The sequence below is a fragment of the Protopterus annectens genome, chromosome 1.part2 (genome assembly GCF_019279795.1).
Source record: "Protopterus annectens isolate FY-2018-M chromosome 1.part2, PAN1.0, whole genome shotgun sequence".
Taxonomy (NCBI): Eukaryota; Metazoa; Chordata; order Ceratodontiformes; family Protopteridae; genus Protopterus; species Protopterus annectens.
Genome location: NC_056727.1, coordinates 540,913,190 through 540,926,948, shown reverse-complemented (window position 1 = coordinate 540,926,948; position 13,759 = coordinate 540,913,190). Strand labels below are relative to the sequence as shown.

General features: G+C 38.9%; 1 protein-coding gene across 1 annotated transcript in view; it reads left to right on the top strand.

Annotated features, from left to right (window-relative positions):
• The first annotated feature begins 1,287 nt into the window (after positions 1-1,287).
• Positions 1,288-13,759, top strand: part of LOC122792381 (zinc finger protein 99-like) — a 369,449-nt gene continuing 356,977 nt past the window's right edge. Inside the window, 1 exon segment of the mRNA XM_044060167.1 lies at positions 1,288-1,779. Coding sequence (XP_043916102.1) covers positions 1,528-1,779 — 252 coding nt within the window. The 5' untranslated portion in view covers positions 1,288-1,527.

Sequence of the window (13,759 nt, the reverse complement as noted above, 5' to 3'; positions counted from 1 at the left end):
CTTATCAGAATTCTTACCTGTCCTCATAGTGGAGTGTTGATGTGCTTGTCAATGTGCATCATCACAAGCGTGCTATATGCACACATCTGAGATCATTAGGTCATGTGATCTGCATCGCTACATAATGGTCATTACATGACCTATAGGTTTTTAGCTAGGGAATTTCCTTATTAGTTTGACTCCAACATGCAGTATTACTTCTACTCAATTATTATAAGGTTTGGACCACATTGTGCTAGTGTAAGTGTGCCCAATTTCTTTTATTAATACTGTTTAACCTATCATACCTGGAAATAATAGGAATTTGAATTGCAAGCCTAGCAACTAGCTATGAACAGGTACATTTATTTATTTATTTATTTTTATTTGTTTACTGGGATAGTCTGACTGGGTGACTAACCCATTTTCAGCAAAGGCCCAGGGGGAAAAGCCCCAAGTTACATTCAATCCATAGCAAGTTCAAAATAAAGACATTTATAATCACAATTGTAGCAAAACACTGAACACATAGGAAAATATAATCACAGATTAAAATACAGTGTACAGTAAACTCTCAGTTAACTGGCACCCATGAGGTTTGGTAAATGCCGGATAACTGTAGTTTCTGGTTACTAGAGGGTTACTATTAAAAATAGGCCTGACTAATACTGTACCCTATACTATTTGTTTAGTTTGACTTATTCTCAGTTTGGGGAGAGAGGGAATTTTTTCCTATCTTCCTTTTTAAAACACTAAAACTCTAAGAACGTAAGGTATGTTTCTGCAGGGGGGGGACAGAAAGTGCAACACATGAAAATTGTACTGTATTTCTTCCTTTTTTTTTTTTTTTGCCGGTTGCTTATGTTCCTGTTAACTGAGAGTTTACTGCATGTTGTACAGCCAAAGAAAAAATCACAATTAGTACATAGTATAGCAGCAATACAGGTGTAGGCAGTTTGTCCAGAAATGTATAAGGCATCAGTCAAATATTTTATATAAACATTAATGATGACGGTCTGGTAGAAATTAGGGGAAAATATAGATAATGTTAATAAATGAAAGTAATACAGATTAAGTAGGAGTGCAGGAGCAAAATAATAGAAGAAAACCTTTGGGTGTAAAATACCTAATTTTAGGATAGGAATCATTTGCTTTAGATAAAAATATGTTTCTACTGTAATCAAGCTTGCATACAATCTTGGGAAAGGAGAAAGTATTAAATGGGACACTGTGCCTTTAAATAGAGGCTGTTCCCTATCCACACACTTCACTAGCTAGCTGTGCAAATGAAATTGAGGGGGTGGAGAAGAGAAAGGAAAGAAGAAAGAATGAAAGAGTTCAGCCATTGTTTTTGCATCATGCAAGGTGGGCTTTATTCACTGTAGTTTACATGCTCATTTTGTATGAAATTTCAGTAATTCTTGTTTGTGCCTGTTTCTGCAGGCCTTAGATTAACAGGATTTGGTATACATCAACAAACTCACCTGACCTGGATATAAACAGGAACTTCCTGCGAAGGGGTATGCAGTAAACTGCTTGCTGTCTGATATGGATAAAAGGTCACAGAAACGAAAACAGTTGAAACTAGGGAACAAAACACAGGAAAAAGACTTTAGAGAGAAAGCAGAGATACAGAATGTGTGTGCTACAAATGGGAGAACAGAGCAGTGCTGTGGGGAGCACAGACAGAGACTGGAGTTGTTCTGCCAGGAGGATGAGACGTTTATTTGTGTCCTGTGTGTTCCCAGACATTCCAACCACAGTTTTGTGTTTCTGCATGAAGTAGTCAATGTGTATAAGGTAAGGGATATTGTCTGATGAGTAACATTTAAGTAGGAGGTTTCTTGTACTGGATATACTAACCTGCTTTCTCTTTCCTTGGTTTCAGCCTGTGAAGTTGGTATTGCTGTTATCTTTTGTAAATGAGTCATGAATGCAAAGCTAAAGTTCTATATTTAGGCACAAATTAGAAGTATAGAAATTGTGAGTCTTTACCACTGTGGGTTATGTAGTCCCATATAGTGGTGTTTTCATGTATTCAGATAAAATATTTTTGTGTGAATGCAGAGTGAGGCAACAGAGCTCTTTTCCAGCACCACAGACATTTGCAGTCAGCATGAGGTTAGGAGACCGAGAGAATGCAATTAGTTCAGAGTGTAGGTTTTATGGAATGTTTCCCAGGATGTACATAGCCCATGACAACATGGATTCAAAAGAGGAAAGTCATAACAGCCCAGTCCGTTGTTAAACAGGGCATTAGAACAGAAAGGGGTTGGTGGACACTTACTACAGTAACTCAACAGGCAAGTGGTGAGTCTTAGGATGGCAGTTTGTGTAAAACACTGAGTAAGCAGTAGGGCACCCACTGTAAATGGAGCCTACTCCGATTAAAAGACACAATTAAAATGGGTACTGTGATGTCCAGTAGTGGAACTGGTCCATTTTTTTTTTTTTTTTTGTTCACTAGCACTACAAAAAATATTGAAGTAAAAGTATTTTCTGCTGATCAATAACATATGTAGCAAAACTACGACATGGAAATGTTTTAAAAGGGTGAGGATCTACTTGACAGGATTGGAGGGATGGTCTAACACCGGGAAAAAGGCAAAATATTGCACTTTAGCAAAGGATGCAGATTTGTAAGTAAACTCTTTGCCTTTAGTGTATCTAACATGCACTTTGAATGCATTTAACATTCTGTCTCTGTTCGTCCCCTCTTCTCCTATTCTGTGTTTTCATGAATCCATCCATAAATTTCCTCTCCACCATCCACTGAAGTAGTCCATGCCATGGGTTTACAACCCACTTTCTGAAGAAATATTTTCATAGACACAGAGAGTCATTGGTCCTTACGGTCTGCGGCCTGTAACCTTTTCTGACCTTTCCTTTCCCTGTCTTACCTGTTCAGGGTAATCTTCTTGACATGATCTTGTGTACCCATATTATGCCTTCTCATCCCTTCTGGTTTGTAGCAAAAAGCATCATGTCTAGTCCCTGCTCACACTCTTTTCTTTTAGACCACACACACTCTCTGCAACTTTTGACTGCACTTCATGCAGCAGTCAGGTAACCCTCACCTTGTATGTCTCCCTGGACTGCATACAACATTCAAGGTGTGGCCTGAGTTTATAGAGTAAGTGCATTATGTATTTTCTTCTGGATTCTATCCCCTTAAGGGAGTGCCTCCAGTATTTTTGTGGCTACTACTATTGCCCTTTCATTCTGTTCCTAGTGGTCCTGGTCGAGTGTGATCCACACTCCAGAATGTTTTCCTGCAGCTGATTGCTCACAGGTCTTACACTGAAGTAAGTCAGTCTATAAACAGGCTTACACCAGGGCCCAGATTCAAAATAAACTTGCTCTTGGAGTAAGTGACTTGTTCTGAGAGCAAGTATTTTGAAATTTGATTCCAGGTTTCCAAAAGGTAAGCACACACACAAGAAAACGGCAAGGAAGACAGGTAGAATGCTGGGATGTATAGGAGTAGAAATCACCAAAACATATCAAGAAGTTTATTGTCTCTTGGTATAGACAATGAGATGTTATGCACTGTGCATTTCTGGAGGCTTCAGTATTCTGAGCACTTACATTGGACAGTGGTATTTCAGAGAAGTATCCCTGTATAGATAGTAAGATCCGAGATTGGTGTAGAGTACTGTGTGTGGTTCTGGAGATCTCCTTGTTCTGAGCTCATAGATGGGACAGAGGTAGGAGATCTCCTTGTTCTGAGCTCATAGATGGGACAGAAGTAATTCAAAGGAAAGTCACTGTAGAGAGAGTTAAATCTTTAGAGTACTGTGCAATTCTGGTGATTTCATTTTGAGCTCCTAGATGGGATAAAGGTAGCTCACAGGAACATCTCTGTATAGACAATGACATCTTAAGTGGGGTATTTATTGTGTACAGTTACAAAGGTGACCTCCTTATAAATACATAGATTGGATAGAGGTGCCACAGAAGAAGTGGCCAGTGGATACACTGTGATCTCATGTGACCGGCTATGATTTGGCATGGATGTTTATTGATGGATATGGAGGAGCTCAATGTCATTGTCCTATCCTACAAGTCCAGTTTTGACTTGGCTTATTAGGTATACAGACATACCCCCCTTCAACATCACAGCCATTTTTGGCAGTGGGTCTGAAAGGGTGGTAAGCACTGAAACCCATCACTGTGGGATTGCCATCTGTACACTGAAATCCTGTTTCAGTAACTTTGCAGATATCCTAAATTTTTCAAGGGTCAGGAAAGCCTGTACAAAGTGCAGCTTCCTATTTAAGCATTGAGCACTGCTACCTTTAGTTGTATTATGTTGGTACTTTGAGGAGAATCTTTCTTAAAATGACACTGTGGGTGGAAGAAAAGTTTTGGCCAGTATATGAAAGCCATGAGAAGAAAAGTGCTGGACATTCCTAGCAAAGCAGGTAGGGCTGTAAATCATCTCACCCCTGTCTGATATATACTGGAGCCCCTTAGACTGACACCAGTAACTAAACCAAACCTCTTCTGTTTGTATTCTGGTACCGTTCCTGGTAAGATATTGCTCAACAGTAGCTTTATGCCATCCTGAAGATGCTCCTTCTGATAGCTCCATGTCCCTATTCATATGCTCCAAGATTGGTGCTTCTCCAGTCATTCACTACCATGTAAAGAGTGACCAATTCATATACTTTCCTTGGGTCAATAGACTTGAGAGCTCTAGTGACATGGCAGAGCTTGCCACGTAGAGGCAGTTTACTGACACAGTCATTGCTCAGCCTGGTGAGTGGTGAACCTTTATGAATCACTGGGAAGTCACCTATGACTATGACATTTCCATTTGTGTTGGTTTGCCCTTGCTGGCTTAAGGGTATTAACATTCCTGCTGGGTGAATCTCCCCCCCCCCCCATTTGCACCTCTGCTATGTGTTGAATCCCTAAATGTTGTTTGCTTGTAAGTATGACACTGAGTATCATCTGTACTAAAACTACATTTTGGAAAATTTGGGGTACTGAGCAGGTATTTCTTAACCACCTCCATTTAAGAATACTTATTTGCTGATTTAGGGCAAAGTGGAATGTGTTAAGTGGGTCTGTGGTGATAACCTGTTAAGTACTGCTAGTAAATCTGGATGAGAGGCTGTTCTCCAAGGTTAGTATATACTTTCACCTCTGACGCATAGGTCAGTCTAGCGGAAGAAAGTGAAGGGGTTTCGGTAAGCGTGAGTCAGTTGTTGCACAACCTCAGTGCCTAATGCCATTTGTATGGTTACAGATAGTGTGTGAGACAGTAACCTCATGGGTCATGGTGTCGGGTGTACAAGGAGTCCACTGATGAGTTTTACTGAATGGAAGTTTTTTTATATTAATTATTAATTATGAGAGGAGATAGTGGCGCTATAAAGTAAGACAGTACAATAAAGATAAAAGCACAAAAAGTGAATTAGATGTAGAAGTGAATTAGGGTAGTACAACTGCGGTGGTGGTGCTGCGGTAGTGTTGTCGCCTCACAGTTAGACGTTGCCCGTTCGATTCTCGGAGCATCTTCTGTATAGCGACAGGCGTGAATGGACGTTCCTTCATTGAAGGTTGTGCGTTAGGCCCGGCAAGCCAGCACGTAAAAATATACTGCCAATCATTAGCGGACTGGAGTTCCGCTGTGGCGACCCCTAACCGGGAAAAGCCGAAAGACCCAAACAAACAGTATACATAAGAGTAGGTGCACAAATCCTGGAAAATGGCTTTGCACGTCCAACATAATTAACGCAACTAGAGAATTACAGTTGAAGTCAGCTCAGAATTTTAGAACTTTCAATCTGGCTCCGCTTATGCAACAAGTGAGTTACATTAACATGAGAAGCAGCAGTCATGAAATAACGGTTACAGTGAGGGCAGCAGCAGTCATGAAATAACGGTTACAGTGAGGGCAGCAGCAGTCATGAAATAACAGTTACAGTGAGGGCAGCAGCAGTCATGAAATAACAGTTGCAGTGAGGGCAGCAGCAGTCATGAAATAATTACAGTGAGGGCAGCAGCAGTCATGAAATAACAGTTACAGTGAGGGCAGCAGCAGTATTGAACTAACAATTACAATGAGAGTAATCTAGGCAAATGATTTAAAAGGCAGTATGACATGGTTTCCACAAAAGCAGAGGGTGTATCATGTTGAGTCAGTGTCATACGTCTCAACCTCTTAGACCAAAAAATCTGAAAAGGCCATAAATAAAAGTGGGACAAAGGCCCAAAAGTAGGGACAATTTTTAAATATTGCTCTTACAAACTTGGAAAGTTGATAGAGTGACAGGTTTTGCATTAGTATGAATTTTCCAAAAGATATAAAGTCTGAAACTCAAATGACTGTTACTATTTTCTAACTTCAGTCTTTAATAATTTACCACTAATCTGCCAGAAAACCACAATTTTATGAAAAATGGACCAAAATATGAGGCAAAATCTGGACATTCTGTGAAAATCTTTACAGTTGAGAGGTATCAGTGTCACCAGAATAACAAATGGGATCAGAAGGTTGTAATCGCAGTGAATTAGTAGCACTTGTTAAAAACACAGTACAATAATAATAATACTAATAGTAAATGCACAATTTCTGAGTACAGTGTGATGACTTGTAATTAGGCCTGGGTGCCACAAAAGCAGAGAGTTTAAATTACAATGTAATCATCATCAGCAAATGATGCTACAATTTCACTAAAAATAATAACAGCAACTTTTGTACATAATTAAAACACTATAACTGCAAGTTTGGCCTGGGTGCCACAACAGCAGACCATTAAATGAAATGAGGTAGTGTACAGCATTTCTGCAGCAAGAGCAGAACTCTGCACTGTACTAGACTGCTTCATCCAAGTGTCCTCAGCAGTTTGTTTGTCTTTCAGCTTTTCCCGGTTAGGGGTCGCCACAGTGGAACTCCAGTCCGCTAATGATTGGCAGTAGATTTTCACGAATGCCGAGGCCAGCTCAGCGTTCAACCTTCAATGAAGGCACACCCATTTACGCATGTCTTTCGAATGCCCACCCAACCGCAGGGAGGACATGCAGACTCCACACAGAAGGCACTCCCTGCACTCCAGCAGAGAATCGAACAGGAGAACCTCTTGCTGTGAGGCAACAACGCTACTGCTGCACCACCGCGGATCCAAGTGTCCTCAGCAGTAGCTGTCCATAATTCACAGAGTGAGCGAGCAAATGACTGCAGCTGTGCTCAGTTCACTATTGTTTTGCACTACAACAGATTTGTCTTAGCACCACAATGGTAGTGTCAAAGGTAGCATACCTCTTCAGATTTTTTTTTTTTTTACAAAACCAAAGGGTGCAAACATTTAGACCTATTTAAAATACTTCTGAAATTTCCTACTACATGCCATGGCTTCACAGAAATGCAAAGATTTTATATTTTAGTTTACACATTTTTGTATAAGTGCAGCACATTTAGTCGAAGGTATAATTTCTTGTATTATCTGAATCTTTATGGCTTCTATGAGTCAACCAAACCTTGAATATTGTGATAACATCAGTTCTGGCAATTCGATGGAATTTCTCGTTCTACACTGTTAGACAGTTCCCGTGACCTTCCCTTGTGTCTTTCAGTTATCTTGTTCTGTGGACGTCTCTGTGGCTAGTCCTGGGACTTGAGCTCCTGGTGCTTTACTTTCCTTTGAAACATCAAGCTGTACTGGTTTCTCTGTTAAAGATGTATTTATTTGGAACAAATCTCCCTGTTTCCCTTGAATTCCTTTCCATCACTCGTGTACTATGAATGACCTTTGCTGACCACTCAGTCTGACTACAGTTGATTGTGGCTTTTTGTTATTGCTGCCACATAAGTCGGTTTGTCTCGATCCTTTAAAGATAATACATGACTTGTACGTCTTTCAAATAAAACATCTGCATTAACTGTTTCCATTTTAATTTTCTGGCTTTAGCAATAACATAAATGTGGAATGTTTACTTTTCAGTCTAAGACCCGTCATCAATTAAGCTGACAAAAAGCTAATACCTTGATGTGGCGTATTTATGTTTTAGTAACGTAAGATTTCAGTCTTCCTAATCATTTGTGTTGGAGCACTTTGATTTCTATATGCATTGGATCACACTCTTTGTTGCTGTTTCCACTTGGCTGTTTGACTAAGGAAAATGTGTATGTGATATAGCATGCTTAACACTTATTGTTCCAAACATCTTTTAAACGCCAAGCTTGCATACCGATGATCGCAGTGTAATGCAGCTACCTCATGAATTCCTTATCTCACAAATACGGTTTGCAGAGCTTTAATGATACTTTTGCTCAATGCATCTAACAGTATCACATTAGTAAACTTTAAATAATCTACATAGGCTAGATATGTGACCTTAAGAACGTTCTGGTTCTCTTCCATGATCTTTGTCCTAATGCCATAAATGTGTCATCTTTTATACTGTTATTACGATAAGCATGGCACACATTTTTGTTCTTATGTACTTGTGTCTTTTGGCTTTTCCCGGTTAGAGGTCGCCACAGTGGAACTCCGGTCCGCTAATGTACTGCTGTACTAAATTGAAATTCTTTACTAGAAAAAGCTCTTGGTTTATAATAGTGAATAACTCTTATCCATGTACCATTTTGTTCATAGTTTATTGCCACTGGTTTATTAACTTTAGACATCAGTTGCACACATCTAACATTCTCTTTGAATGAAGAGTAGGGCTGTATTTCTTTACTACTGCAGACTTCTGTTCTGGCCATCCTGCCTTTGTGCTTTCCTTTAACAGCTGCCTCTCTGATATGGTTCTTTACTCTTCTGAAATTCTTTGAACTTCATAGCTGTTTGAGCTGTATGTATCTCTTTCCAGGTCTGTAGTTCACTTTTGTGCAATATTTCAGCAGAAGTAATTGCACTCTTTATCATTTTGAAAAACAAATTGCAGTAGGCGTAGCTGAAACTGGTTCCTTATATGTGGGTGGCAATATTTTGTTTTTGTAAATTTATTAATGTCTTGTGGTTATATGAAAATCCAGATATTGTGTGGCTTCATGATCATGTTGCCTCCCCAGTCACATGATTCCATTTGTTTGTTAATCACATCGACAGTCTCCATTTTTTTCTGTTCATTTTCACTTCAGCCCTGAAGAGCTATTGGCAATGTAGGGCTCCAGGCTTGAATGGGAGTATACCCTTAAAACCTTTATTGAAAGCACATAAATTGCCACATTCATTAATTGTAATTGTTCTGTTAGTTTTTATTACTATTTTAATTGATTTTAGGGTATATAAAATAGCATGATGTTTTGTTTTTTTGTCTGGAGAAGTGCAGTTTATTAGCACGAAAGCTCTTACTCCATAAATGTTTTTAAGGCGGTCTTTGGTTGGTATATTTTTTATTCATCTATTGGCAATTTTCTCATAATATTTACGACTGGAAGAACATCATGATTTGTCTGAAGATGGTATTCTTAACAGACTGCTCAATTCATTAAGCAAGTCAGACTTGATAAACTTCTAATTGTTCGTATTATAAACCGTAACTTGGGCTTTACATTGGTGCAGCAGTTAATGCTGTTGATTCCCAGGACTTCGTTGTGTTCTGTGATAGGATGCCTCTGTGCAGAATCCTTGTGTCTTCCTTCTGTCTGTATTGGTGTTTTGTTTCTTTCTCACTAATGTTTTTTTTAATTCGACCAAACTATGTGTGTCTCTGTGTGTGCACGCGAGCATTTCTGTGGTAGGTAAGTACCTTACACAGGATGAACTTCTGTGTCTCATGTCCATTGAGTGCTGGTATGGGCCCTATAATGAAATTAATCCGAGAATGAATGAATGAGGGTTCTCTCTAATGAAACATAAATCATTCTGTCTGGCACCTAAACCTGACATTTTTTGCTCCCTGCTTCAGGAGCAAAAACACAAGTAACTTTCATAAATCAGGTACTCTATTATTTAGAGCTAGAGTGTGCATGCCTGCACAGTGCATTCATGTTCTTCATATCCCCAAATGCAGACACACTTTACTGCACACCTGGAAGACTATTAAGTATGTAGTAGGTGTGCAAAGTAAGGTACATGGCAAGATCAGAGATTCTCAGAATACAGAAAACAGGCATAAAGTTATGAAGGTACAGCTGCATACTGAGGACTAAAAGCAGTACCCACATATCTTGGGAGCCCAAGTTTATGATGTTCTGTTCACCATATTGTGGCTGAGCAACAATATCTCCCACAATAGACATCCGAAAAAGGGTACTTAAAAAAGGGAGAGATATAAGAAGTGGGCCAGTGTGCCATCACACTGTTGGAGTAGGTACAAGTGGCTGAGAGGATCAGTGTGACAACAGGATCTCACCAATGAGACATACCAGATCTCATCATTTGCATAAGATGCAAATTAAGCATTCCTTCTAGACAGGCCTGAAATGTCTGAAATGTTTGTGACTCACCCCAGCCATGTCTGTGTAGTAACAAGCAGATGAGATGAGACCAGTTCCATTCCAAAGGTGGATTATTCCAGCAGGCACAGAACAATAAGTAACTGTGCATGCCAACTTCCATTCCACTTGATTATTCCAGCAGGCACAGAACAATAAGTGTCCATGATCATACCACAGCAGTGGAAGAGACTTATTCCTTGTAAACAATGTGCCTCAAGCTGGTATATTATTATGAAACGTAGCAGTGTTTCAGTGAAGGCTTTTATAGTAGCTGTAGATGACACATCAAGGCTGTAGGTTACTATTTAATTTGTAGTCATTTTTCTGTAATGTTGTCTGACCTTGCTATCCCAATAGTGTATAACAACACAGTTCTGCCAGAAGTGAAGTATATCAGTGTGGTCATTTCCTGCTGAGAAAAGAATCAGTAGTCCACACAGTGTCAGACGTGCAAGTCTGCTCTACTCTTCACAGCTGTTCAATGGCGTCTCTGACAATTGTACACAAAGGATATTAGTGTGTATATTATGTGGTGCTTAATGGAGTATTATGTGATTCATTAAAATACTGTGCAGGCATGTCATCCATCTTTATAAATCTCGCTATGTACTTGATCATATTCAAAACATATCACACAGCTATATTATTTGAGTGTGCACTGTAATGTATGAATTTGAGAAAGTGTTCAGGTTTAGACTTCACAGAATATCTCTTTCTTGTTCGTTTCCAGCTCATCTTAAAAATAATGAGTAGAAGTCATTAAATGTGGCAGTGCATACTGAAACTTTATGGCCAAGCCATAGGCAGTTTACAGACACACATGTAACCTGCACCTAAGGCTGTAGGACACTACGGGGCAGATCCCAAAAGAGTTGCTCTCAGTGTAGGTCTCTCCTGATTCTGATAGACTTGTGTAAGTGGCTTACTTCAGTATAAGGCCTGTCTATAAATAGGCTTACACCAAGTGCCAGATTCCAAAAGATCTGTTCTCAGCCTGCTCTCAGTGTAAGTGGGTCACTTCACCTGGAACTTGTTGCTGCTTAAATCAGAGTAACCATTCACAACATACCATCTCTCTGCTGTGTTTGAGACGTTCCCTTGAAATAGTTCATTAATAATCATAGGCAGCAGAAGGACTGACTGTGATCTTGTAATCCTTGCCTCTGAACCTCTCCATATTACAATTTATCGTACCACCCTTTAAAAATCACAGCAGAAATTCAGAAAAGGGGGGACTTATTTTTCAGAACAGAAGTTGGATACTAGATACCAATATTACAAGTAATGGGGAACCTTTCTATACGGTCTTCATCTAACTGATAGGGAACCTTTCTATAGGTTTCCAATTCTAGTTAATAAGGAACCTTTCCGCAGGATCCGTGTTCTAATTCTGAGGATGGTTTCATCAGCCATCTGATTATGAGATTTTTCAAACATGGGGAAGTATGCACAGTCTAAGGTTATAGCGTCCAACTTTAAACATTTCACTGTACTATTTTCAACTATGTATTCGGCAAATGTTTCTTATGGAGGTAAACCTAGGGTGGACAGTGAATTTTAATTGGTTTACAAAGCTGTGCTGTGTGTCTCATTTAATTCACTAAATGTGGTACATATTGCTGCTTATGGATACGATGGGGTTTTGAAACTCCTTTTGCCATTTCTGATTTTATTAAATAGTATCTTGAACAATAGCATAATCTAATCCAAATGTTCGCTGTCCTATAAATTGTTGTATTTGTGATATTAAGATATCAGTTGTTAGCTTAACCTCTTAGGATCTTATAGCTGTGCCTTTCTAAACTGACTACAGTGGATCCCATGAACACTTTCTGCATTGCTCAGTTATCTGAGCCAAGTTATCCATTCTTTCTTTCTTTCTTTATCTTTTTTGTATTTGTTTTCCAGGGTAGAGCATTGATTTCTATGGACTTCTCTTTCATACTTGACTCCAGATAAAGATAATTTGGGGTTCATATACTAGTATAAGAAAGCTGGTGTTCAAAACACGTGTGTTGACATGACCATTTAAGTAGACTTTGACTTGTAGGCATGAGTTACAACAATACTAATCTTAGAACTTAAATTAGACTAACAACAGATATGTACAAGGGGATATTGACTAGTGATAAAATCCCACAAGTAGACAACAGTGATCCGGAATACGGTTTAACTTTAAGTGAGAAAAAAAACAGAACCATGTCAACACTCTAGCATAAGCAAAAAAAGGTGAGTACTAGGGGTTAGCAAACAGATTCTAGTACATATTATCCAGCTGATACTGCACAGTGGTCTTCTGATAGTTACCAGTACAGAATGCAAACATCTTGGTGGTCAGCATTTCTGATTATTGTCCTGGAGAAAGTGAAGCTACTCCGTTATTAATACTAGAATAAACTATTCTTCAAGGTCTAAGAAACATGCTTCCAGGGTTGGACATCAAACTTTTAGCAGTTAGATGTTTTGAGAGGATGCAGGATGGAGGACATAATAACAGCTTTTCAGCTGAATAAGGATAAAATCAAATACAATAAGTTCATAATGGTAGCAGGAAATGGTGACACTGGGCAAACTAATAATAAAGAAACTTCAGGTTATGTTAATGAAATTTTTTAACCACAAGAGCATTAAGGGATTTGCTGTTGCATTTTTTGTGACAAATTACTATTTTCTGTGAACATTTAACAACTTAAGGCTATCTGGACACCTAGACAATGTGAGAGATTGCCATTCAAAAACAGAAATAAATACATTTATTCAGGGAAAATTTTTACTTTATAATAATAGTCTAGGCAAATTGTGTCTGAGCAATGAGGGAACAAAATACAAAGGGGCTGAGATAATGAGGGAGATCAGAAGACCACCAACCAGGTTATAAAGAAGGAAATTATAATTCAGTTACAGTTTTTGCTGACAAATTCTATTTAGACCTACAAACATAAATAGGAAAATAGATGCAGCTATATTTACTGAGAAGTGATTAAGCAAGTTTACAGCTGGATACACTAAATATCGTAACACTGGGGAAAATATCACATGAGGGGTCTCTCTGTTTTGTTTCCCTGTTAAGTTTAAAGTAAAACTCCACCCTCTCCTACGGTATAACTCCGTCCTTATGTTTCTTTTATCCCTACAGTATGGTTCCAGTATTGTGCAGGTATCAGAAACCTTCTTGTACTTTCTAAAACTTTCATTTGCTTGCCTTGGAATCAACAGAGGAGAAAGCCCACCTACTGTTTTTAATCTTAAATTCTCACATCCTTTGCAGAGGAATTCATGTCCACATGCATGACATATCATAGACACAGTTAAGTTTGTAGTTACCCTGTGGGGCACTGCTGTCAGTCTTGGATGGGCAATTTAATCTTGCTAATGTCAGGA